This window comes from Zootoca vivipara, chromosome 7 (genome assembly GCF_965207765.1).
Source record: "Zootoca vivipara chromosome 7, rZooViv2.hap1.1, whole genome shotgun sequence".
Taxonomy (NCBI): Eukaryota; Metazoa; Chordata; class Lepidosauria; order Squamata; family Lacertidae; genus Zootoca; species Zootoca vivipara.
Genome location: NC_142590.1, coordinates 67,074,811 through 67,102,556, shown reverse-complemented (window position 1 = coordinate 67,102,556; position 27,746 = coordinate 67,074,811). Strand labels below are relative to the sequence as shown.

Here is a 27,746-nt window from a genome sequence, read left to right as displayed (position 1 = left end):
AGATGTTACTTGCTGAATTTCATCCTACCATGCAGCTACAATGCTGGGGCCCTGCACAGTGGTGCAGTCAGGTAATTGTAGATTCCAGTTTAAAGGGTCTTAAGGTTAGATGCTTTAGATCTAAGCTTAAATCCCTTAGATTTAGCCACATATTTCAAAGGGCCAGCCCTGCTCCGTTTAGGGCTCTGCACTGATCCGAAAACCCTAATGCGACGGCATCACTGTCCTGGCGGTTTCCTGGGCAGCAGCGGCGGCTGAACTGGAGCTGATGCCCGTTATATCCGGGGAGCCTGAGAAAGCGAGCAGCGGACGGTCAGGTCTGGATCGGAGGCAGTTTCCCGAGCCGCCCCCTCTCCACGCCGTCTCCTTTCACCGGGGCGGCTTCCGGGCCTGCGCGAAATGAGTCTGGGGTGTTTCTGCAGACGGGGCGTCGCCAGACAAGCGCCGATCGGCCATGTGCCGGCGGGTCCCTCCCCCCGGGCTTGGAGAGGAGGGTCCGGGGGCGGCTCCGGGGGCGGGGCAGCGGCGGGCGGTGGCTGCTGCTGCTCGCTCGGCTGCTTGTCCGCCCGGCCGGTGGCTTATCGCTGCGCGTCCCGGCTCCACTCCAGGCAGGCAGGCAGGCAGGCGGCGGAGGCGGCGGCGCAGTAGCGGCGGCGGCTACCCGAGGAATGCGCTGAAGATGGCGGCCTGCCGGAGAGCTCCCAAGAGCGGCTTGCTGGAACTGCGGGCGCCGGGCGAGCAGTGGCTGCGGGTGCTCATCACCCTTTCCGACGACTTCTTGAGCGTCAGTCCCAGCGGCAAGGGCGCCGACGAGCCGCTGCAGCCGCCGCCCAGCCCCGTGCAGCTGAATGGCGGCGAGCCGGGCGCCCCTGTCCCGGACTCCCTCGCCAACATCAAGCGCACTGTGCGGATCGTCAAGCAGGACGTCGGAGGGCTCGGCATCAGTATCAAAGGTCAGGGGCGAGGGACGGGACGGGGGGCAAGAGCCATTCGACCCAGTGGCTCGCCAGTTGGAGCAGTTTCGCTTTCCCCGCCCCACTCTTTTCTCGCTCTCAACCTGCTGTGCGCCCTGGGCGCCCGGACAGACTTGGAACGAACCTGCATATCTCTCCAGAGCCGAGTTTGCCTCCGCCGGCTGCGGGAGTGGCTATTTTTGGGCACTCGGCAATCGCCTCGGCTCTGCCTTGCCCCTGTGGTGGCGGAGATGACACTGGGCAAACTTGAGCCGTGTGTTCGCCACTTCTGGACTCTTGCAAACATGTCCCTCGAAGTCAGTTTAAAAGAAAAAAGCTCCGAGGGACTGGGGATGGACTGGGGCGCATAAGCTTCTGGGGAAGTCTCCATTTCAGTTCTGATGAAGCGCGAGATATTAATCGCAGCCGCTTCGGGAGCTGCTTAGCTGCCCCAAAGGAATTGGAACGGTGTTAAAGTTGGGAACGTGGTGGTAGGGACCCCGAGGAGTCTTGCATTCTTCCTGTAGGTCCAATCTAGGCATCTCACGAACGTGCTAACTGAACGTTTTCTAAGAATTTTATTCCACAACCAAGTGGCAAAGGCATTCTGTGTCGCTCAGAGTTCGCATGCTTCACTGGGAACGCTGGTTAATTAATAAATGACTTTTTTTAAGAAAAAAAAGACCCTTGAATTTGTAGTCTGCTAGACCAACATTGCGATCTGATCCTAATTGTTAATTGTAATATCAACACAAATGGTTCTTCTCAATTTAGATTGTTGCGGAATGCAAACAGAATTGTATTCAGTGCTACCCCCTGCTCAGAGCAGATATGTTGAAATTGATGAACATGACTCACATATTTGTGTTAATTTCAAAGAGGCTACTCTGTGTAAAACACAATTGGAGACAACTATTGATTAGATTTACAAGACATCCGCACTGCAAACGCCTTTGACCATATAAGCAGCAAAAAATTGACTTGGCTGACAAATGAGCTTTGAATCTCAGCCACTTAGTACTGAATTTTATGTGGTATCTGAAGAGGCACTTCGTAGGATGATCTGTTCCCATGCAGAGATGATTTACATGTAGGGTAAAAAAAAAAGTTGAGTGTGTAGTGACCCTGGCAGTGCAGTCTTATGCATGTTTACCAAGAAGTAAGTTCTGTTATGCTCACTGGGACTTACTCCCAGGTAAGTGTGTATAGGATTGCAGCCTGAATGACCTGAAAACTTGTGTAGATTAACTTTGTGGCTGTATAAAATCCCAACTTTCTAGTAATTGGACTGCTCAGTGCTCAGGTGTAGAGCATCTCTGTGCACTTTGGCTTCAGAAACTTTCAACACCCATGTGCGTGCCTTACAGGCACATTATGAACAGTCCCATCAAATGGAAGATGTCAGTTGTCTGGTAATATCAAGCAAACTGTCCAATACCTACTACATGAGCCCAGCTTTGTATATGCAACATTCTCTTACCCTTACTAGGCTGTTACCGTAGTTAGGAATTTAATAACATCTGAAGGGCCCCAGGGTCCCCTATCCCACCGTGAGAACTGCGTAGTGTTCTCTGCAACCCTAGAAATGCCATGCAAGTGGAAATTCTGGGAGGTCTGAACTAAGTTCTGGCTGCATTTTTGGCATAACTGAAGTCCTCCCATTATGACTACATGTGTCATGTGAGTTGATGCAAAGCTTTGCCCTCCATCACATACAGTTGCTTTGTCACCCCTAGCCTCTAATAAGGATTTGGGCTCAAATGTGAACACCCTTACTTTGGACTATGTCCCATTGTATTACACTGGGGCTTAACTCTTAAGTAGATGTGTACAGGATTGCACTGTCAAGCAGGTAAGGCTAGATCCTGGAAAACCTCTTGTATGATAAATGATGGCGTGAAAATTGAAACTGCAGAGAGATCAGGAAACCAAGACATTTGCCATGTAAATTCTTTGTTTCTTGGTTGTGTATTTACTGGTAGAATGCATGCCTGAAGTTGGGCTAAATGGAAGCATATTTTTGCATCAGAAAAGTAGGCCATGCATGTTCTCACATACTTTTTAGTCTAGGGAGTTCATTTCTTGTTGGTCTAGAAAGCAGGAAAGGGACACTTTTACAAATCAAACATGCATTCCAGTCACTGGAATTATAAATGTCAAAAATTCAAGTATCAAATTCAAGTGCCAAAGATTTAACAAAGGAAATTAGCATGATAGAAGATTCTGTGAGTAATGGGAGATCCATGGGGGCATAAACCTGAAGATTCAGGACCCTTTGTTTGACCTTCAGAATTGGGGGAGACAGCGCACCTTGTGGAGAAAGTGGGTATCTGTTTTTTTTCCTGCAATGGCAATTGTATAAGAAGGAGATTTATGACTACATTAGTAACATTTTTATTTGGCCTTTAAGTAGCAGTGTAAGAGGGAGGAGCCGACATTATTCAGGCTCATGCATCTGATGAAGTAGGCTCCAATCTCAAAAATTTATATGCTGCAGTATATCTGTCTTTAAGGTGCAACAGTGCATTTTGTTTTTGTTGCAACCAATGAATGCAGCTGCTGCTCTGAAATCCATTTAGCAGCATTAAATGACTTGGAGATCATGCAGGCTGAACTTCATGGCTGCATGAGATCTACTAATGTGGATTTCTTAGCAATGTGGTTGCTTAATGCACAGGTGTCCTCACTTATTATGTCGATCCTTTCAATTAAGAGCTAAAATAGAGTATTCGTGTAAAATTTAGACACGCATTTATATCTTTTAGATTAACCTGTAGACCCCATTGTTAAATTACATTATGCATGTAAAATTATCATGCTATCGTTCTGTCTGAGGGGAGTTTTTTTTTGCTTTTCAAAATGAGGGTACATTTGAAACATGTAATACCCTTGGCTATTGGAGTTTGACCATTGACTCAAAGCTTGTGTTCCTTCAGATATTATTGGATGCAGCATAGTAAAAGATGCTGGAAGTTGGAGTCCAGCAACAGCTGAAGAGCCACAGGTTTTCCACCCTGCTCTTAAAGAGCTACCATTCTGTTTAGCTGGTACAGGGTAGTGACCCTGAGCTATATTCAAGTGCATTATTCTAGAGCTTCATGTCCACAAGACACTCTTAAAATAATTTGAAACTTTTAAAATGTTTTTTTTTAAAAAAACTTGCAAATAAAAATCAGCATTTTTTCCACGGAAGTCAGTGGGTTGATTCACTGGCTTAATGTCTTAGGAAAGTGAATATTTTTGCATATAAATCTTTGGAATAAATACATAATTCATTTATATGTTGCCCCCAGCTTGGTACATTTGATTGCCGCAAACTACAGGGCACCTGTATGAAGCTGTTGCTGATCCTTTGATCTATAAACAAACTAGTAATATAATTGTAGAATTGGTCCATAGGGCACAGTCTAGAGCAGGCATCCCCAAACTGCGGCCCTCCAGATGTTTTGGCTACAACTCCCATGGTCCCTAGCTAACAGGACCAGTGGTCGGGGAAGATGGGAATTGTAGTCCAAAACATCTGGAGGGCCGAAGTTTGGGGATGCCTGGTATAGAGTGATAATCTTATAAAATACTGTGCAATATGGCATCTCTTAAAACGAAGCAAAAAACCGCACAGGTAACGTCTCTCTTCTTTCCTTTTACTAGTGTTGGGGGTATGGAAGCTTTGCACACTGAATATGTTGTTAAGCCATGTGTCGCTCCTTTCTACAGCAGGACTGGGAACCTGTGGCATTCCGGATGTTGCTGGGCTCCCATCAGCCCCAGCTAGAATGGCCAATGGTTAGGGACGACGGGGAATGCCTAGGGTCTCCACTCCTCATCTTCATATTCTTTGAAATGCAACACCTGACTGTTTTCCTCTTTTTTTTGCTTTTACTTCAAGGTGGCCGGGAAAACAAAATGCCCATTCTGATTTCCAAGATTTTTAAGGGGCTGGCTGCAGATCAGACGGAGGCCCTGTTTGTAGGAGATGCCATCCTTTCCGTCAACGGTGGTGACCTCTCTGATGCGACACATGATGAGGCAGTGCAAGCCCTGAAGAAGACTGGCAAGGAGGTGGTCTTGGAAGGTAAGCAGGCTGTATTGCAGATGGGCTGAGATGTTGAGGGTCCCTGCCCTTTTCACTTCTGAACTTTTACCAACAGGATCCTTGGTTCACTCTGTTCCTGTGCAGTGCACAGGTGGACAATCTTCCCAATGATGCTCCCCAGGTTCACTGAAGCAAGGGCCAACCCAGAAGTGGAGGATGCGTGGTGGTGACTAAGTTAGCTTAAGTTAGTTTAAATTAATAGAACGCTGGGGCGAAACAAGGGCTCTATACTACTTGCCACCACGCCAGCACATTTCTGTTCTGTACCATGAATGGGGAATCTCTTTCAGCCTTCTGGGTTTTTGGTGTTTGGGAAACAAGGCATTTGAGAACCAAGTTACCACTGTATTCCAGCCAGGTAGAGGCACTTGAACACGGCTGGTGAGAGGGGCAGAATCCCAAGGGCTGGATGGAGACTCCTGCAGAAGTTTCCCACTCCTGCCCTCTACTGTGGCTCCTTTCCTGGCTATGCCAATATGCTTTGCAGTGATACCAGCTGCGTTGGAACACGGAGGCACCCGGGACAATAGTCTTCCCTGGCAGCTTGCCAGGAGCCTTAGGAGCAGACCTAATCTGCCTGCAGATTGGCATACTGATCCCAGATAAAAACACACGAATGTGCCAGCCTATCTGCTCACACTAGACATTCATGCTTTTATCTCCCTTAACAGATTAATTGCAGGTGCTTGCTCTGTGATTCTCTCCCCGCCCTTCATTCCCTACAACAAAAATCTGCCGACTCAACATCTTTGTGAGGAAAAGTGCAACTCTAGGCTATGTCTCTTAAGCCAACTTGAGGTGCAGCCTTTGTTAACTGCCGAAATCCAGATTTAGCTCTGGGGGTCACCTGACGACAGCAGATACGTACGGCATTTCTCGTCTCATTTTAGGGAGGGTTTGAATCCTGATGCCGCTCTCTAGCTCTGTAACAGTACAAATCATTGTAGATTAGCATAGCTGGTTGTCCTAAGAGGGGTGAATGGCAACAGTAAGGTGCTTCTATCTTTTTGAAGGCAGGACAAGATCCCAAGTAGAACCGAGATTCCCTTTATGTAGAAACATACTGAAAATCAGGGTCTTGGCTGCTGTCCTGAGCTCTGAAGTAATCAGAAGATTAATCTTCTTTTTAGTAACTTGGTGGGGTTTGATTGTCTGGTAATGAAAGAATATATTGTAGTGTCTCTGTTCTGGACATCTGGAGTTTTATTGATTGGAGAATCTGTAACAGTAAAGAGGTGATGGAGAGACCCTTCTGAGCCTGTGTTTTTTTCAGATGTATTAGTCTGTCTTTCCTATCGACCAGGAGGATAAGTCTGGTATTGGCTTCATTTCTGCAGAGTCCTCTTGTTACCTGAGGAAACCCAAACAGGTTATAGATCATGTTCAGCAGAGATGTGAATTGCCACAAACAGTTGCAAATATCTGAAAAATGAACTCACTGGCTCAAATATATGGGTCTGCTGCATTTTCCCTCTCCCCTCCTTGTGTGTTGTACATGCCCTTCCTTTTATTTATCACTTGAAATAAATTTTGGCCTGGTTCGCCTGTCACACTGAGCCAAACCATGACTTAGCACAAACATTCCTTGGTTGTTTCATTGCCACGCCAAGCTGAGCTAAGCTATAGTTTGGCATGGCATGTTGTCTGAAACTGGGCTTGTGGTTTAGCTCTCTCCATGCTGGCCACAAGCTGTAACTAAGGTTCATGCTTTGACTTGTTACTTGTGGTGAGTATAGAGAGAGCTAAACCACAAGCCCACGGTGAGACAATACGATACGATAAGCCAAACCATGGCTTAGTTCAGTTTGATGCAGCAGCAGAACAACAATCAAGAGGTGGCCACAACCTTCTCCCTATTTAACCCCCACACTTGCATGCTTGCACTAAACCATAGTTTGGCTTAGCATAATATCCAAACCTTTGTTTAGTTGTCAGATACCTGGGAAAAGTCTATGAAAAGCCTGAACGCAATCAAACAAGGGAAACACGAGCGTTCTTAAGAACAACCATCTTTAAGGACGTTGTTTATTTGTTTGTTGCATTTATATGGCACCTTTCCTCCAAGGAGGTCAAGGCGGAATACAGTACATGGTTTCTTCCCTCCTCATTTAATACCCACATCAACCCTGCAAGGCAGGTTAGTCTAAGAGGCAGTGACAGGCCCAAAATCACCCTGTGAGCTTCATGGCCCAGTGGGGGTTTGAACCCTGGTCTCCCAGGTCCCAATCTGACACATGAACCACTGCACCACACTGGTTTTTCCATGGAGGATAAGGCTACCTGTGGCTACTAACTCTCATGGTGATGTTCTGCCTCCAGTGCCAGAGGCAATATGCTTCTGAATACCAGTTATTGGCTTGCAGGCTTCCCATAGGCATCTGTGAGAAGAAGATGATGCTGGACTAGATCCCGGTAGTCCATTGGCCTGATCCTGTGGAGCTCTTCTTATGTTCTTATCCTTACTGGATGGGTCTGATGTGCATTGTAGACCAAAAAATTAATGGACACTAGATTGGGGAAGGATGATATAGAATAGTTAGCTCACTCATCGTTGCTGCCCTTACAGTTGTGGACCTGAGGTTTAGAAATTGTGGCCAGCTTCAAATCATGTTTTTGAAAAGCCAACTTTCCATCGTGTATAGCCTTAGGGTGGTCTTTGGTACTCGTCCTACTCAAGAGGAGACCCACTGAAGTCAATGGACATGGCAAACTTAGGTTTACTCATTTCAGTAGGTCAACTCTTGAGTTGCAATTAGTTCATTTCCACCCTAAGGTTCGTAGAGAGAGGGGAAAGTCTTTTTCTAACTTAAAGGATCATGTTGCTTGCCATAACAGCTCTCAATATTTAGACATTTTTTTTGGTTTTGATCTAATGCCGAACAGTATAATTTAAAACTTCTCAATTCAGAACCCTCTATTCCTTTTATTAGTATTCCTTACATTTAGGTGACTAGTTTATTGTTGCTATGGTGACCAGAATTGCTTAGCAATTATTGGTTTTCTTTGCAATGCTGTGTGGTGCTTGTTTGCTTATACCTCTAAATATTAAAAAAGTGGGGGGGGGAGTGGTCATTCAATGGATTTCCTGCTAAGCTGGGATGTGATTCTATGGTGCCCCCCCAAAAAAGTGTAATGTAGAAGAGAGACACTGGGAAGAATTTCAGCTTGCCAGATTGAATGCTACCCCTCTCCTCTCCCTGCCCGCTGTTCTGGGGGGGGGGGTTCCTCTGATCCCTGCCAGAGCCAATTTGGGGTGCATGCAGGGGTGTGAGAGGGGGAGAAAGCCCCATTGTGCTAGTGGAAGTCCTTGAATCCAGCCCATTGGGCTGTTTCCAATGTTAGTCCTACTCAGAGGACACCCACTGAAATTAATGGGCGTGACTAATTAAGGTCCACTAATTTCACTGGGTCTATTCTGGGTAGAGTTTTGCTGGAATCACCCCTGGGGTTCCAGTCCTTGTTTGGCCTTGTAGCTCCTTGAGTGTCTCTTTTGCCCAAGGCCTTTCCCTTACACTTCAAGCTCACCGGGAGGGATAAAACAGTGTGTGAGAACAGGGAACACAGTGTGCCACATCCTGAACTTCTTGAAGGAAGGGTGAACAGGACAAAAATAAGACACACACTGCTAATCCCATTTCCATCAATAGAACCTTTTAATTTGAGATGTCATGTATACCTAACAGTACTTGGAGGCATTCAACGATCTGTCTCTGCCTGTGAATATCTTGACAAGTATCTAAAACAGGTCCTTCACCTATCGCAAACCACCAGGCATAGATCCCCTTCTTCCATGGCAATGTCCACTTTGATTATTATGAATAGGCAATTAATGAATGCCCAGGGACTTGAGAGAACAGCATGCAGGACTTGATGGAATTTGGGTCTGATCTGGCAGGGCAACTAGCATGGCCAGTGGCCATAAGTTATGGAAGTCAGAGTCCAACAGCTGGAAGGCACCACACTGGCTATTTCTGAGTTACACACTTTTTTGTGCTCCCTGGGGTGTTAGTGTGAAGATCTCATAATGTACCAGGAGGTGGGCGGAGAACTGAGAACTTGCTGCATTTTGTTTATTTTGTTGCCTTGAAACCGAGAGCGGGAGGACTAGAAGGGGCAATTTGCAGGAAATTGATTTTTTCTGTTTCCACTTAACAAGCAAGAGGTTGCTCCGAAAGGGTCTGTTTTTACATGGGCTTTGAGGAAATCACAACACATTCTTTATCGTGTATTGCGTTGCGTGGTTGTGGCTTTCCCAAACGCTATCTCTCTCCCCCCCCCCATTTAATTTAGATTTATGTCAGGTTTGCTATGGCCTGTGGTTGAACAAATAAACTTCTAAAAATGTTATATAATAGCAAATAGTAAAAAAATAATAAAAATGTTTTATGTCTCCAGGGCTCTTTTGCTGAAAGGAAACTTATGGTAAGTCTGGGAGGCAGCTGGGAAGGTGTGATAGGTTTCATTTAACAGTACCATACTGGTAGTGGTCACTTAGCCCTGCTTCAAAAAATTATCTTGAACTACTAGGAGAGTCTTTGCTAGACTCTCCTGTCTATTTCTCCCATTCTCCAGTTTGCGAGTTATTCCCTTCCCCTCCCCTCCCCACTTTCCAGTCTCTGCTGAGTCCAAGCTGATTTTAGCTGTGCTCAGCCATTTCAGCTGATTAGCTCGTTTCCCCTCCTCCCTTGTTTTTGCTTCTTCTTTCCTCAAAGCCCACAGAACCACACATAGCTTTGTGGAATGTGCTGCTCTGCCCTGCCGATCTTGTTGAGTTTTATAACATAAAGGGAAACACAAAACCCCTTTCTTTCGGACCCTGCAAGCATTGCTTCGTCAAGCTGCTAGCTGGGCACAACACTTTCTTTGTTTCTCTTTTATTTCTTAGGCAAAAAGAAAAACGAACTAAAATAAAAAAGCCCCAAGTTTCTGATCCGAAAGTAAAGCAGAAGAGATTTGGCCACTTAAATAGAATTGTAGAGTTGGAAGGGACCACAAGGGTCATCCAGTCTAAACACTTTGCAAGACAGAAATCTTTTGCCCAATGTGGGGCTCGAACCCACAAACCTGAGACTGTCTCCTGCTCTGCTGACTGAGCTATCCAGCATCCTGGAGGGTTTGTAAGAGGGCTTGTTCTAAAGGTCTAAAAACGTCATGAACCTAGGAAGCTGCTTTATACTGAGTAAGACCACAGCCAAACCAGCTCAGTATTGTCAGCACTGGGAATGAGGAACCTTTGGCATGCCAGACCTCCCCATTTGGTCCGCCAGGACATTTTGGCCAAGCCATACTCATCTGCCCTACACATATGATTTTAGGTATGGGGGCAGGAAGAATCCTGGCTCAGCTGAAAGGGTATTTGCACTCTTAACACCACAATCTCCTTGCCAACCCAACCAACCACTGCAGCAAATTTCTTGCCAGCACTATCAGTATGCCCATTAGTCAGAGCCTGTGTGTGTGTGTGTGTGTGTGTGTGTGTGTACATTGCACAGTTATCCCATAGGAGAGATAATTGGACACATGCCCTCATCCCTAAGTGTTGCATCCCTAGTTATGGCATAAGGAAGGAGAGCCTAAGCTGAATGCAATTGCGGTCTTTGCAGTTCACCTATTCCGTTAGTTGGTGGTGTCTAGAAGCTATGCCACAAATTATAATTGATAGGTTATAATAGTTCATGCCCAGCACAGCAAAATGAATGCTGTAAAGTGATAGCACATTCAATAGGCTGTGGGGTTAGGGATGAAACTCTTCCATTTTGCCTTTAGTTGTCTTTTGGAAACACTCAGTTATGAAACAGTTGTATCAACTTAAAAATGTGAAGAGCCCATCCTGCTATCACAGGCTGTGACATTCTGGAGTGTTGCATAAAGCTGTGTGTGTGTTTTTACTTGGCACGCCTCTCTGGCTGAAGACTTAAGTTACAGGTAGGTAGCTGTGCTGGTCTGACGTAGTCAAAACAAAATAAAAAAAATCCTTCCAGTAGCACCTTAGAGACCAACTAAGTTTGTCATTGGTATGAGCTTTTGTGTGCATGCACACTTCTTCAGATACTTTGAAGAAGTGTGCTTGCACACGAAAGCTCATACCTATGACAAACTTAGTTGGTCTCCAAGGTGCTACTGGAAGGATTTTTTTTATTTTGTTTTGAAGACTTAAGCTCAGCAACAGTGTTCTCCATCTCAAATACTTCCAGCTGTGCAGTTTTTGCATGACTGACCTGTGTATAGTCCTTGAAAGATCCCACCAGAGAAGAGATTGGTAACAAAAAGAAGGCGATGGAAAGAAAGTTAGAGTGCTTGGAAGGGAAAAAGAAATAAACAGCTGTGGGGGTTGCAGATTAGACAATCCAGGATGGCGGTAAATGGCATCAAGCTTCCCACCTAGCTAAAGACTGAGCTGCCTTTGGGCTGGTTAACAACAGCCTGGAGTAGTTTATCGGAAGACCATTAAGAAGAGATGGAAGGACCATCTGATCTGGGATTCTGTCCCTGGAGCAGGGGTAGGTGACCAAAGGCCCGGGGGCCGAATGCGGCTCAATCGCCTTCTCAATCCGGCCCGCAGACGGTTTGGGAATCAGCATGTTTTTACATGAGTAGAATGTGTGCTTTTCTTTAAAATGCATCTCTGGGTTATTTGTGGGGCATAGGAATTCATTCATGTTTCCCCCAAAAAAGGTCTGAGGGATGGTGGACTGGCCCATGGCTGGAAAAGGTTGCTGACCCCTGTCCTAGAGGGACTGAGCAGGTGCTTCTGGGAAGCCCACCAATAGGAAATGGGCACTTTCTTGTTAACACAACCCCCAGCAACAGCTCTGAGTCATACTGCCTCTGATCCTGGCAGTACTATGTATTGTGACTAGCAGCCATCAGTAGTATTAGCTTCCACGAATTTGTCACCATTGGGATATTTATTCCTGCAGCATCTGACCACAGCACACAGCTGCACAATGATGTGTGCTTTATTCATCATTTCCATTCACTTGTGTGTGATAACACTTGCTTCACCACAAGGTTGGATGCTACAGACAGGTGCCATTGGGGGCACACACACACACATACACGAAGCAGGAAATGGATTCAAAATGGTTCTAAAGTCCGGTACTCTTCAGCTACCAGCTGTTTCCAGGTGCTTCACGAGTATTCAGTAATGTTTGCCAACACTCCTAAATATAAAAGAGGAAGATCTAGGCTGAACCCTTGACAACCCTCGGTGACACATTAGCTCAGTTCAGGCATGCCATCCAGCCATGGCTGAGGAGGTTGAACTATACTCCAGTGTTTTGTTTGAATTGATAAACCACAGTTTGAGCTCAGCCAGCAAATCTGAATTGGAAACTATTATTTGTTCTGCCTGTGGCTTGGAATAATGTTTGAACTGATGAACTACAGTGATCATTCTTTCTCTGGAGGCTGCAGCACCATGGATATAGGTTTTTTTGGACTTATGAAGCAGAGTGCTGAGAGGAGGGGAAATTAAACCAGATAAGCAGTGCTAACCCATGAGGTCCCTCTTGTGCTCTTGGAAACTGGGACTGTCGTTTGCATCCTGAACAATGGCTAGTGCAATCACAGGTTTGGTAGGAGGTCTGACTTGAGTAGCCAGACACATCACTAGAGGATGTTTTTAAAAAAGTAAAAGTTAATAAAGTTAAGGTATGTTAATACCCAGATTTCCCTGATCTGTTCTTAAATTATGTCAGAAATAAAAAGAAATGGACTTTATCTCTAACAGGGTGTTTAACCCTTTTATAATAGATAGATCATTTATATCCCAGTCTTCCTCCCAAAGGAATCCAGTCAACACATCTTAGCCCAACTCACATCACTGGCTTGTTGTGAAGATGAATTGGGAGGGGAAGAACAACACAAACTACTCTGAGCAACTTGAGGATAGGATATATAAATGTAATAAATCAATAGAAAAAAAGGAACAATGATTTGTTGTTAAGTTGCAATTTCATAATAATAAAGCAACACACCAGTACCAAAGTAGCTTCAGGTCATGCACAAGTATGCTGTTAACTCATCTTCTCATTGATTAAAGTTTGCCATCACCCAAAGAGCAGCTAAAGCTTGAGATGAACAGATCTACCAGTTTAGCTTGCAGACATACTTTGGGACACAACGACTGAGCCTCCATTTTCTTTTTGTCTTGATCAGTTTACTCTATAGAGTGGCATTAAATGCTTAATTTCCATCCTGGGAAGTATCCTAAGCAGTTCAGTTGATGTTCTTTGTGAGTTCCTGTTTGCTGTTGTTGTGGCTTGTATTATCTCCAGAGCCACCCCATTGATATCTTGGTAATTTATATGTAATCAGTTTAATTATCAAAACCATTCAATATGCTTAAATAAGAAGGCGGTGTGGGATGGAGGAAATCAGTCTTAAGATTGAGGATCATTCCCCCCCCCCCAATAGCAGTTGGCTGGTCTGAACCTGTGGACACCTCTTGTAATGCTGAACCCATTGTTATGGCAAAGAAATATGCCATTTGGAGCAAATCCACATACAAATGGATTTATCTAGCGATTGGTTTGAACCATGCAACAATTACCACATGAAGCCTCCTTGTGCCTGTGATTACAACAATTGCTAAAAGCAGTTATGAGGAGCCTGCGGCCCTACCACCCCCGTCACCCCTGAATGTTGGCTGGCTGTTCTTGATGGATGTTGGAATCAAATAATGTCTGAAGGGACACAGATTCCCCAGCCAGATTCCCCAATGACTGTAATTGTGCATCCAAGGGATCTTAGCACACAGCCACAAGTTGATAGTTCTGACAGTGCATCTTGTAATTGGGCCATGTAGCTTGAATGCGGTGTTGCTGGGCAAAGAATTATAGAAGCATGATCTTCCCCTTTCGCGGGAGCTAATTTGGATTTGACAGAAGCAGTGATGTGAGTCGCCCTGCATAAGATCGGCGAGAAAGTAAGCGATCATACCTCATCTTTTGCGAATCTGAACACGGCTGCCGAGTCTAACTTTAGGCCAAGCAGTTTTTTTCAATTTTCTATTGCAGCAAAGCTGCTTGTATAATATCGCTAGAGTTAGCACAGTGGGGTGTCTGCCACCTGCTCTTCATAGCCTCTCATGCTTGTTCGCCTCCAGCCAGCCTCACCCACATGAGGGTTCCCCCCCCCAACCTTAAACAAAAGAATATTGCATGCACAGAGAGGCCCCGGGGTTTGCCTCTTGGACAGCTGCTCTGGACAACTGAAAACTGGCAGTCTTCTCAGGTTTGATCTGTGTTCATGCCAAAGCTTAAAAGTGACAACACTGATACTGTACAGAGGCCTGCCATTTGCTGATATTCCCAGTCAAAACCTCTCAGATGGAAGCTGTCTGAAGCCTTTGCAGAGTTGTAGGTTGTGTGAGAGAAGAAACGAGGGTTCTGTGTGTTGCCCTTGAGAAGGAAACTCAACCCAAACAGCTACATGACTTGGCATTGGCATGGAAGTGACTTCAGGTGTGGGCAGATGGTGATGGTGGGGTTTGGGGATGAGTGTACCAGCTCTGCTTCTCCATGTCATTGTTCCCATTGCCCTTCATGAGTTGGACAGTGACTGTGTGAACAGTGGAGCCTCTTGTGCTCTTGAAGGCTTCCCATGCATATTAGAGTCCTGGAGAATCAGGGTTCTAAAATGCACTGGAAGCCTAAATGAGTAGAAAGGAAATAAAAAAAAAATCCTTCCAGTAGCACCTTAGAGACCAACTAAGTTTGTTATTGGTATGAGCTTTCATGTGCATGCACACTTCTTCAGATACACTGAAACAGAAGTCACCAGACCCTTATATATAGTGAGAGGGTGGGGAGGGGAGGGGTATTACTCAGAAGGGCGGTGGGAATGGGTGATTGGCTGATAGGTATGGTAAACCTGTTGATGACTGTTAACAACTGCAATTGATCTTACAGGAAAAAGCAAGGGGTGAGATGACTAAAAATAGCTTTATCATGTATAATGAAATAAGAATCCAATGTCACTATTCAGACCAGGTCTCTCCGTGGTTTTAAGTTTGGTAATAAGTTGCAATTCAGCAACTTCTCTTTCCAGTCTATTTCTGAAATTCTTTTGTAATAAGAAAGCTACTTTGAGATCTTGTATAGAATGTCCTGGGAGATTGAAGTGTTCTCCTACTGGTTTCTCTGTCTTGTGATTCCTGATGTCAGATTTATGTCCATTTATCTTTTGGCGAAGGGTTTGGCCTGTTTGTCCAATATAGAGAGCTGAAGGGCACTGTTGGCATTTGATGGCATACACAATGTTAGAAGATGAGCAATTAAATAGTCCTGAGATGGTATGTTTGACATTGTTGGGGCCAGTGATGGTGTTGTCCGGGTGTATGTGGCAGCAAAGTTGGCATCTGGGTTTATTGCAGGCTCTGGTACCAGTGTCCATATTAAGTCTGGTGGTTGTATTATTGTTGTATTATATTATATTTGTTTCGACTACAGCAGACCAACATAGCTACCTACCTGTGAGTAGAAATGGTTCTTTGCTTCACACAAGCGGTCTTCCAACTCCAGGAGGGTAGTGAGAACCACAGCTGGGAGCAGAGCTTATCGCCTCCTGTCTGCCCCCACAGCTTGTGTGTTAAGTTCACCCAAAATCCTTTGTCTCACTGTTTCCTCTAGTCTGGAGGGGCTTGTGATGTTATTATTATTATTATTATTATTATTATTATTATTATTATCCAGAGACTGTTTACCAATGACAAACACATGCACACCAGAAGTAGCAACCACTCTTCAAAATTTCCTTGCAACGCTCTCTCAAAAAACTATTCTTATTCTCCAGCCTGAAGCTCCATTGGGATCTAGTTATTATACCAGCCTTCCTCAAGCAGGTTCTCTCCAGATGTTTTTGGACTACAACCCCCATCAGATGGGAATTGTAGTCCAAAACATCTGGAAGGCACTTGCTCGAAGAAAGCTGAATTAGACCATGTGAGTTTACTCAAGCGTTATTTTAAAAACTGGCCTCTTAATCATATAATACCCTCCTTTCCCCCCCTTTCTTTCCATTTCCATACTGCTTGGGAGGAGAGAGATTCTTTCAGCAATCCCAAGCATGCTTTGCCGGTTCCTGTGACCACTGCATGTTTTTTCAATTAGTTCAAAAGTTTTCCAGATGCATCTGAGACCTCGGCGTATCCAAAATGAAATGCACTAAGCTGAAAAATAAGGCTGAGTCAGCTCTCTCTCTCTTTCTCTCTCTCTCTACAATGTTAATTATGTCAGCCCACACACCATGGAGCCTGACCTCCAACTAAGAGTGACCTCCTTGCCTGTCACAAACCTTATCCACTATTATCAAAACAACTCCTAATGTGTGTTCCTGAAATATCCATGTACATGGTTTAATCCTATCCATTTGCTAATTCTTTCAATAATGTGCTGTGGCACATTATCTTATTATCGCCAGGTTAGGAACAAGGGTATTGCCTTTCCTGAGCTGGTCAGGTGGAAAGCCATTGATTCACATGAGCCTTGCAAAAATGTTTTCTAGAGTATTCTGGCTATGGTGTGTGTTCTGTTGTAGTGAAATCATATTATCTGTCCTGCAGCCATGTTTGAATGAGCAGATCAGGCTTCTGGAATCAAGCAACTTCAGTTCATAGTTCCAGTCATCTATTTTGCTTCACTTTCCTTTAAGAAATAAATAATAATAATTCCCTTCTTCACCTGTCCAGTGTTGGAAATTTTTACTTCCTCCTCTACAAGCTCTTGCCTCCTTCACTTGTTTTTGATTTTTTTTAAAAAAACCAGACTTTGAGTCAAAGATTTCATGGTAGCCAGGTTGTGTTTGGGACCTGGGCATCTGAATAATTGCCTCCTTTTCCTGAAAACATGCTTGAACTCTCAGATTTTCCCCAGAGACCCCACATCATATTCCACCTCTAGTTAAGCAATGGTGGGTGAGCATGAGAGGCAAGGAACCTTGGTGCTAGTGCTGTGTTTTAGATGCTTTACTATGGAATAGTTTCTCAGTTTCCTCCCCTACTTGTCTTCCTAGGCAGGGTGTAGGCCAGTCTTTGCCAGCTGCACATGCTGAGGCTGATGGGAAGTGTAGTCCAAAACATCTGGAGGGCACCTGATTGGCAAAGGCAGATTGAGATGCAGTTGCTTCAGTGTGCATTAGGTCTGGGCATTAAATGGTCCCTTCGTTGGATTCTGTTTCTGGTTTTGTTGCTTCTGTCTGTTGAGGTTTCGCTGATCTGATGTTTTGCTTCTTTTTACTGATGATGTATATTTTTATGATTAATTGCTACCCGCAATGGATGGAAAGGCACAGTGAAAAACGTTTTAGCAACATAAAATAAAATGAATGCCTTGCAGGGGTCATATTGCTACACTGGAGAAAGTCCTTTTTCTGTAAAAGAGCATGTTTCAGCTACTTTTTCTCCTCCGTTTTGAACAACTGATGAACCAGCTAATAACAGCTGTGTTTATAACTGTATGTCTGCAAGAGAGAAGAACTTTGCCAAGCTTCTGAATGTTAGTCGCTTCCTAATATTCTGTTCAAATTGCGTAGTTTCCATCTTTAAGAGAGGTAGGTCGGGGGGGGGGAAATGAAGTTTCATGTTCCCTGTATGTCTGAATTTGCATTCTTTGAATAAACACACACACACACGCATGCATTCTGTTGTTGTTTAGTCGTTTAGTCGTGTCCGACTCTTCGTGACCCCATGGACCAGAGCACGCCAGGCGCTCCTGTCTTCCACTGCCTCTTGCAGTTTGGTCAAACTCATGCTGGCAGCTTCGAGAACACTGTCCAACCATCTCGTCCTCTGTCATCCCCTTCTCCTTGTGCCCTCCATCTTTCCCAACATCAGGGTCTTTTCCAAGGATTCTTCTCTTCTCATGAGGTGGCCAAAGTATTGGAGCCTCAGCTTCAGGATCTGTCCTTCCAGTGAGCACTCGGGGCTGATTTCCTTCAGAATGGATAGGTTTGATCTTCTTGCAGTCCATGGGACTCTCAAGAGTCTCCTCCAACACCATAATTCAAAAGCATCAATTCTTCAGCGATCAGCCTTCTTTATGGTCCAGCTCTCACTTCCATACATCACCACTGGGAAAACCATAGCTTTAACTATACGGATCTTTGTCGGCAAGGTGATGTCTCTGCTTTTTTAAGATGCCTGTCTAGGTTTCTCTCTCTATATATATATTCATAAAGAACATTTCTGAATTTTGCCAAGGGTATTCAGAAGTGCTTGACCTAAGCTCCCTGGAGCCTTGGTCTCAGTGACCCCACATTATTCGAGGTACATTGTCAAACGAGGTTGAGACTTCCTGGGTTTCAATAAAGCTGGGACACAAAGAGCTTAGAGTTGTAGCCCTTCTTGTGTCAACTGCTTACATTTACTTGGGTGCAGAGTTGTGCATTGGAGTGGTAGCTGCTACTCTGGTTCAAACCACAGAGTAGATTTAGGGTTAAGCTACACATTGCACCTGTGCAGCTAGTCAGGAATTACAGCCAGCCAGGAATTGTTATCAGGATCCAGCATGCAGGTTTATCCCTACCCTCCTTAGCTGCAACTCCCCCCCCCCAGGAGTTAGGAGGCTGTATCCAATGCTAGTCCTACACAGAGTAGACCCACTGATGCCTATTAATGTCAGTGGACCTGCTGTGTGTAGAAGGAGCATTGATTACAGCCCAGAGGAAAGAAAGAAGTTTTAATTGGTTTTGCAGCCATGGGGAGATGAGATTTTTGTCTAAATCCTAGCTGGGGAGGGAAGGGAATAAACCTCTCCTCCCTGCATGCTGTGATCCTGTTAACTATTTGTTATCTCTAATTAATTAAAGAAAAATAAGATGCATAGTTCGCTGCTATGCATTAAATGCAGCGTATAGTTTCACCCTCGTTTTGTCATTCTAAAATGTTTAGTCCCTCTGGGGCTGAGCTTGAGATGTGTATTGACTCACCCTCCTTCCTGTCCAAAAGTGCTTTTTCTACTTTCAAGAGGACAGATCAGTTGATCTTGCTTGAAGAAGGGAGCGGGGGAAAGAAACACCAACCCTTTTGCTTGCTGATGACTTTTCTGGCTAGGATTGTTGAAAAGAATTGTGGCATTTGTCCTGGGATTTATTTCGCTTTAATATTTTTGGTTCCTTTGAAATTAATCCATGCCTGCTGGCAAAACTAACAGTCTCTCGGTGCTCTAAAAACTTAAAAGACTTACAAAAAAAAACCCCCACGAAGTTGGAGCACTTTTAATGCCCACATTGCAGTGGGATTGCTACAAATGCATTTAAATCTCATGCACCGAAATCAATGGGACTTAACAGTGGCTTGTACCACTGTACTTTATATATTTTATATATAAAGAATGTATCTATTCATTGTAAATGCTTCCACTTCTACTTGATGGGTATTTAGTTGCCATTTGCTGCTACAAAATATATTCTGTCTCTGAATAGTGTCTCATTTGATGCTATTTTGAACTTCTTTGTTGCTGGCTTTATTGCCCCCCCCAATTGCCCATTATTGTGGAACTGAGTTTAGGATGCTCAGAGACCCAGCTTTGTTGCTGGGGTGGCCTCCGTATCACAGAGCACCTTTCAGCAACTGGGTCTGTGTGCCAGCTGCATCCCCTGCTGTACACAGAGAGAGCCTGACCACAGTTATCCATGCTCTGGTTATCTCCAGATTTGACTCCTGCAGTTCATGATACATGGGACCTGTCCTTGAAGACAGTTCAGAAATTCAAAATACAACCACTAGGCTGCTAACAGGGCCAAGTGCATATCTCACTGGTTGAATAAACAGGTTTGGTGCCTGCCAGTTAATTTGCAAGTGCAATTAAAAGTGTTGGTGTTTACTCTTTTTTTTAAAAGCCTGACATTACTTGGGAGCTGGGTACCTGAAGGATTAACTGTAACCTAGAAAACACATGAGCTCTGACTTCTGAATATGTGTAAGTTTGGAATGGGGCAATGGGTGATCAAAGAGCTTAGTCAAGTCTTCACCAACTTGATGCCATCCAGTTGTTTTGAACCACAGCCCTCCTTTGCCCCAGTCAGCATGGCCAATGGTCAGGGATGATGGGAGTTGTAGTCTAACCTGGTGCTCTTCAGGGCCACACAGAGCTTTCTTTCTTTCTTTCTTTCTTTCTTTCTTTCTTTCTTTCTTTCTTTCTTTCTTTCTTTCTTTCTTTCTTTCTTTCTTTCTGGTACATCTTCTTGATTATTCCACATGGAGGAGGATTTTGGTTCAATACCACTGGCATGGATAAGTCTGCCAAGAAATAAGGAAATTGTAGAACTCTGTCATTGAGGGAAGCTGTCGTGGTTTGCAGGATATCATATAATGAAACCAGTAGTTTCAAAAATTAAAAAGCAAAGCGTTTCAGGCCTACTCGTTTGGCTTTCTTGGATGCATAAATGCAACTTATCTATATGACAGCTATTTGGGGGAACTTTAAAAAGCTACAGCCTTGCCACAGGGAACCCAGCGTAACTGATTCCATGTGCAACTTGCTAATAAAACACTCACTGCTGTAATCTATACACTATTTATATCAAAGTAGTCCTTGATGCCTCATGAACTTCAGCTGCAGCTAAGTTAAGAATCCTTTAGCGTAAAGTGATTTTTTCCTCAGAGTAGTGAATTTAGCTGTTTGAGGACTTCTTTTTAAAACAAAACAAAACAAAACAAAACACTCTTCCATAAATACTCAAATACTTTTTATATAATTACTGATGAAGCACCAGCAATTTCTCCCACCTTTCTCTTTCGAGATTCTTTTATTTCTACATCCACATCTCTTCTGTGGTGACTAGAACCTCAGGTATGCTGTTGTAGGATGAAAAAACCAGGTAAGGAATGGAATGAGCAGGAAAAGCTTTGAAGCAGGAGTCGAGAACCTCTTTTCCTACTAAGAGCCATTGGCCCAGGGGATAAGTCCATTGATAAAGCTGGTGGTGGGTGGGGCCAGACACAATATTTGGGTGTAGTTTTCAGTATTGCAGGATTATATAACTCTCTCTCTGTGCTGTTCCATTCCTTCCTCCCTGCCCCTCACACACACTCTGAGGAACGGTCCAGAAAGCAAGAATGGGCCCATAGTATCAGGAAAGCTGGGTGATGCTGAAAGTTGCAGTTTTCTTACCCTGAATGTAAAGCCATATACAGTGGTGCCTCGCTAGACGAATGCCCTGTAAGATGGATTTTTCGCTTAACGAATAGATTTTTCTAGCGGAGGTTGCCTCGCAATATGAATTCGTTTTGCGAAAAATTCGTCTAACGAATCACGGTTTCCCATAGGAATGCATTGAAATTCAATTAATGCATTCCTATGGACAAAAAATGCATTCCTATGGGATTCGCTAGATGAATTTTTCCTTAAACGAATTAACCCGTGGAACGAATTAAATTCGTCTAGCGAGGCACCACTGTAACCTATTGCAACCTGGTGTTGCTGCTATTGCAACCAACATGGAGCTTTCTGTATTGAATGCAAGCATCCAGACTCTTGGATCAAACTGCTTTTTCTAAGCAAACTGCTTTTCATTTTGAGAACAACTTTAGCTCAGAGATGATCGTCCCTTCTAAGTGAGGAACCAGGTGTTGCGCATTATATATTAGAAGCATCCTAGGAAGCACTCTCAGCTATGTGTTAAGGATTATTATTCAGTGTTGCATAATTAGCATGACTGTTACCCTGTCTTTCATTTACTTATGTTTGGGGAGGGGGGCAGGCAGGTTTCATGGAAAGCAGTAGGGAGTGACAAGTCATTTGGGAGCTCAGTTGCAAAGACCTATAATTAATTCAATTCACATTGGCGAGCACCATCTAATCTGAAGAAAATGAGGTGCATTTAAAGTCCAGCTACAGTTCAATTCACAGCCCCCTTGATTTCAACACAAGTGCGTAGATGCGACTTCCGGTGTCGGCGGCGGCCATTTTTTATGCCCATAGATGGGCGGGCCGACACCGGAAGTTGTGTCGACGCAATTCCGGTCATGCGTAGAAGCGACTTTTGAAGCCGGCGGCGGCCATTTTTGGTGCCCATAGAAGGGCAAAGCGACACCGGAAGTCGCAATTTCCGGTGTCACACGGCTGCCGGTCCCGGATTCTGCAGTCCGGGACTTGGAAGGTAAGCCAGATCGAGAAGGCGATTGGGCCACATCCAGCCCAAGGGCCTTAGGTTGCCTACCCCTGATTTAATGCTTTCTCTCCCTGTCTCTGGCAGACCAGAACTGCTCCTTGGAAGCTGCTCCTGCATTTCAAGGGAAACTCCCATTGGCACCAATGGTGGTTCTTCTTGAAATGCAGATGGCATCTTCCCAGGCTGCTTAGACTTTGCCAAAGCTGCTATTTGCCTAACAAGACAAGTGCACATTAATCACATTCATGCAATTAGCACAGAATCTAGTTTGGCCCTTAGTGCACCTGCCTTTCTTTGGGATTGCCCCAAAAGGGTGTACCGAATAATGCTATATGTACCATGCTGGATCAGATTAATGCCTGCCTCTTAGTCATCCGACATACGGTTTCAGCTACCTTTGGAAACTCACTAGCATGGAATGCACATATGTTTGTAGTTCCCTTGGCAAGGTATACAGCAATTTGGAAATGGGATACTCAGCTCTTGCAGCAAGGGAACTCACCCTAAAAATAGAGCAGAAAGTAATTGGCAAAGTGCAGTGCCCTGCTTCAACCCTCTCTCCTGGCTGTTTCACTTTTCCTAGCTGAACATGGCTCTGAAAAAGTGCCATACTGTACAAACCTCCTGGTATGCTTGCAAACTGCATCTTACACAATATTAGAACACAGATTTGAATTTGCAGCTCAGAACTGTGAAATCCTTGACATTGTGATGAAAACCAACCTCGGGCTTTATGATATGAAAGTCACAGTTTTTCATTTCAAACCATAACTCTGGACTGGGTTGTCTTGGGAAACAAAACTTTTCCAAGATTTTTTTTTGGGGGGGGGGAGTGGTGTCTTTTGGAGGAGAGGGGGAAAGTTGTGCATAGTACGTAGAAAATTGTTTCTGGTTCATAAGACTAGCAAATGAGATGAGGTCTAGAAACTTGAAAAATTCCAGTGTTTTTAAGTGGGAAAAGTTTGCTCAGGGCTCCATCAAAAACCCAAAGAGTGCCTCTGAGTCTTCAAATCTCATTTTCCTTTTGGGGAGTTTTCCTGAGTGTGCTCTTGCCTCTGTTTCATCAATTCTCTCCCTTTCTCTACTAACCATTAAATGTAGTTTTTATGGTTGTTTTTAGGAGCCAAAGGACACGTTCAGTAAGCTACAGAGAGTCCGTTCATCTGTTTTACAAGGCCACCTCCCTATTGATGCTTTATTAATTATTGAAGATATATATGAGCTCTTTGTTGACTGTGTCATCCAAGCGAAAGTTTCATTATTAAAGGGTTGGCCTGGCTTTACTAATGGCACATTTTGGAATCCATGCATCAGTTTGTTTTATTGACTACATTTTAACTGCTGAACAAGCCATTAAAGAAGATTTAAGTGAGTCCAGTGGTTGCACGATGGTTTCCTTCCGTAGTTGTATTGAGTATCCCTGAGAGTTTAGAATCGCAGATCCAGACACCTCAGCTTTTTCTTCTGCCTTTTCAGTAAGTTTTATTTGGGGCTGGTGAAGATGTAATATTTGTCGGTGATGTTTAGAAGTAGGCTGCTAGATTTCTCCTCTAGCCCTTCTCCTTTTTGATGTCAATTCCTTTCCCTTAACCATGGTCATAACAACAACAACAACAACAACAACAACAACAACAACAACAGTTTATTATTTATACCCCGCCCATCTGGCTGGGTTTCCCCAGCCACTCTGGGCGGCTTCCAACTGAATATTAAAAACAGTACAGCATCAAACGTTAAAAACTTCCCTAAACAGGGCCACCTTCAGTTGTCTTCTAAAAGTAAAATAGTTACTTATTGCCTTGACATCTGCTGGGAGGGCGTTCCACAGGGCGGGTGCCACTACCGAGAAGGCCCTCTGTCTGGTTCCCTGTAACCTCACTTCTCGCAATGAGGGAACCGGCAGAAGGCCCTCGGTGCTGGACCTCAGTGTCCGGGCTGAATGGTGGGGGTGGAGACACTCCTTCAGGTATACAGGACCGAGGCCGTTTAGGGCTTTAAAGGTCAGTACCAACACTTTGAATTGTGCTCGGAAATGTACTGGGAGCCAGTGTAGATCTCTCAGGACCGGTGTTACGTGGTCCCGGCGGCCACTCCCAGTCACTAGTCTAGCTGCTGCATTCTGGATTAATTGCAGTTTCCGGGTCACCTTCAAAGGTAGCCCCACATAGAGTGCATTGCAGTAGTCCAAGCGGGAGATAACCAGAGCATGCACCACTCTGGCGAGACAGTCTGCGGGCAGGTAGGGTCTCAGCCTGCGTACCAGATGGAGCTGATAGACAGCCGCCCTGGACACAGAATTAACCTGTGCCTCCATGGACAGCTGTGAGTCCAAAATGACTCCCAGGCTGCGCACAGTTAACCCATTCAAGACCAGGGAGTCCTCCATACCTGCGCACCTCCTGTCCCCCCCAAAACAGTACTTCTGTCTTGTCAGGATTCAACTTCAATCCGTTAGTCTCCATCAATCCTCCAACCACCTCCAGGCACTCACACAGGTCAAGCATTATATTGGCAGTATTAATGGCCTGCAGTTAACAGTTTGAAACCAGGGGTTAAAAAAGATCAGCAAATACAGGATAGGAGGGAACCCACTGAGTCTGAGCTGGAAGCACTTGTTATGTTTCATGAGCATTTTTGGCAATGTTGAAAGGCACGCCCCACCCTCCTTTTACTTTAGCAACTCGGGAAACAATGGACTTCGCTTGCCATCAGTCGTGTCTGCATGTAGTCAAATCTGATTGACTGTGCTGTGACTTCAAGTCATCTTGTTCATTTTGTGATCCAAACTTCATGGGGAGGGAGAATCGACCACGTGACTCACCCAGCAAGCATTTTGTTCACTCTTAATTGGCTTAGCTTACCCTCAGTGAGAATTTAGATCCAAATCTTATTGACCGCAAAACTTCATCTTCTCATCTGGCTTATTATGGGGTTCCTAATTGGCTGGGGTCAGCTAAGGAGAAGCAGCAACAATTGAAAAGGAAAACCAGCAGCAAGCAGGGTTTTTAAAAAATAAACATTATCACAAGACTCACTTGTTTGTGGGGATGCCAGGAAATATTTCTGCCCTCTCAATGCGCTGCTTTTGAGCAGACATTTGACACTGAAGAACATTGGGTGCATCTCTAGGGCTTTAATTGTCATTATCACTTTTTGCCTCTGTAGCTTTTAACCATTGTTAGGGGAGAGGAGAATTGGTGCCCACAGCGCAGCAAGGGGGTTTGTATGCCTGCGGCCTGCTCTCAGTCCCTTTACCATGGGTAAGAATAAGTGTTGTCTGCTTTGAGGTTTCCTAAAAATGTTACTGGGAAGTAAAACAAACAGTCCAAGACCTTAGATCACAGCAAGACAAAGCCAGCTTGTGGGTAAGCGAACCTAAAATAAACCACAGGAAGTTTGATCGGCCAGGTTAAAACAGACCCTTTTTCATGACCTTCCTTTGCAAACCAAGTTAACCCTTGTCAAACCTGAGCTGCCAGGTAGCCGGAACCCCTCAGATCTGAGGTAGCAGTTCACTTGCTGGCAAGTTAAACAGGCATTACGTTGGGAATGCAGCAGTTAGATTTTTTAATTTTTTAATTTTTTTAAAAAAGCAGTTAGGAAAAACAGATGAGTTTTAGAAACTGCCAGGGCATAAAGACATGATCCCCACCATATTTAGTTTGCTACGTATGTGAATGGGAGCCCTGTGATTTGACCCATTGAGTTCTTATCTCCTGACCTGTCTCCTGGAACTGATTGGCTCTTCTGAGGGCTTAGATCAGGCATGTCAAATCTGCGGCCCTCCAGATGTTTTGGACTACAATTCCCATCTTCCCCAACCACTGATCCTGCTAGCTAGGGATCATGGGAGTTGTAGGCCAAAACATCTGGAGGGCCGCAGGTTTGGCATGCCTGGCTTAGATGTTTGCTTGAGGTGATGCCCATCTGAAGAGGTGCTGACTTATTTACTGGACTTTAGCTCTCTGAAGTACCACATGTATTAGATTAAGCAGTAGGGGAAACAGATGACAGTGCTTCACACTCCCAATTGCATGAGGGCAGGGAAGTCTGATTATACAACAGATTTTCAACAGAGGAGGTTTGTGTGCTTTCCTTTTTGCACACGCTTAGCAACAATACGAATTCAGGTTTTCAGAATTTCCACTTTCTTGTCTTCCAGGTTGTCAGATATGACCACTGTGATGGGCACTGCAAAATGCACAGCGTTGTAAAAAGCACAGCATCCCCTGAGTATTCAGACAGGCCCAAGGTTGGGGATCGGGTGGCCTCCTTTTGAGATATACCAGCCCCATCCCTGAATTTCTGGAGTTTTTCTTAAAAGTCTCTGGCACTTCTCCTTGCAGAGATATAAGGGAAAATGCACAAGCAGAAATCCTCCCAGTTGACCAGTAAGGGATAGGGAGGGGGAAGCTGCTCTGGAACTGGTTACGTTCCTGATTCTGTTAAGTCCTCTCCTGCCAATGTGTCCCTTTGCCCCCTTTTCCCCTCCTTTCTTGTGCACATTCCCACTTTCTTAATGTCAGCAGTGGCAAGCAAGGTCAGTGGGTTGAATGGGATCTAAGTGAGTGATGCTGGGGAACTTTGCTCTCTGCAGATTCTGAATTCATTAGCATCCTTTCAGACTGGAGTGCAGGTTGGAACCTGTTGTCCCCTAGCTTCAGGAGTTCTTGCCTCTGAAAAGACATCAAAATACATTGAGGAGAAGTGCATATTTTTCAGAGAGTATATTTAATGTTATGTAAAGGTAAAGGGACCCCTGACCATTAGGTCCAGTGACCGACTCTGGGGTTGCGCGCTCATCTTGCGTTATTGCCGAGGGAGCCGGCGTACAGCTTCCAGGTCATGTGGCCAGCATGACAAAGCCGCTTCTGGCAAACCAGAGCAGCACATGGAAACGCTGTTTACCTTCCTGCTGTAGCGGTACCTATTTATCTACTTGCCCTTTGACGTGCTTTCAAATTGCTAGGTTGGCAGGAGCAGGGACCGAGCAATGGGAGCTCACCGCGTTGCGGGGATTCGAACCACCGACCTGATTGGCAAGCCCTAGGCTCTGTGGTTTAACCCACAGTGCCACTCGCGTCCCATTTAATATTATGTATATAAGCACATATTTAACAATAAGTAGGAACATGCTAAGCGGTCTTGTGCTGAGTCAGACCATTCCACCGCTGGAGCTGGGGCAGTTCACTCTCATTAAACATTTGAGGAGTGTGGAGGAAAAAGAAAATTCTGCTCCCCCACTGCGAGCCAGCAGGGCTTTGCATTATCAAGTGGGTCCTTATTAAAAGAGGCTTTCAGTAGTGGCAAGGCCAGCCATTAAATGGTTGGCAGTGCCAGACTTCCTATGAGAGGAGAAATCTCTGTTGTGCTCAGTGAAATCTGCCTCTGAGTGGCATGCTTAGAATTGGACTATTAAGACAGTTATCCAGGTCTCTTCCCAGTCCTGCAGTAGATAGCCACAACAACTTCTAAATCTTCTTTGGCTTCCCATGCAATGGGTTTGGTAGCCATGCGTATCTGGGTGAATTAAAACCAGGGAGTAAATCAGGGAGATAGTTGAATTCCTTCTCCCTATGCCTGCC

General features: G+C 44.8%; 1 protein-coding gene across 2 annotated transcripts in view; it reads left to right on the top strand.

Moving 5' to 3' along the window:
- Positions 1–515: 515 nt before the first annotated feature.
- The window catches only part of SNTA1 (syntrophin alpha 1), a 58,454-nt gene continuing 31,223 nt past the window's right edge, over positions 516–27,746 (top strand). For both annotated transcript variants that reach the window (XM_035122668.3, XM_088674514.1), the window contains exons 1-2: positions 516–953; positions 4,840–5,025. In XM_035122668.3, the coding sequence (XP_034978559.3) occupies positions 680–953; positions 4,840–5,025 (460 nt within the window). In that variant the 5' untranslated portion in view covers positions 516–679. The remainder of the gene's footprint in view (positions 954–4,839; positions 5,026–27,746) is intronic.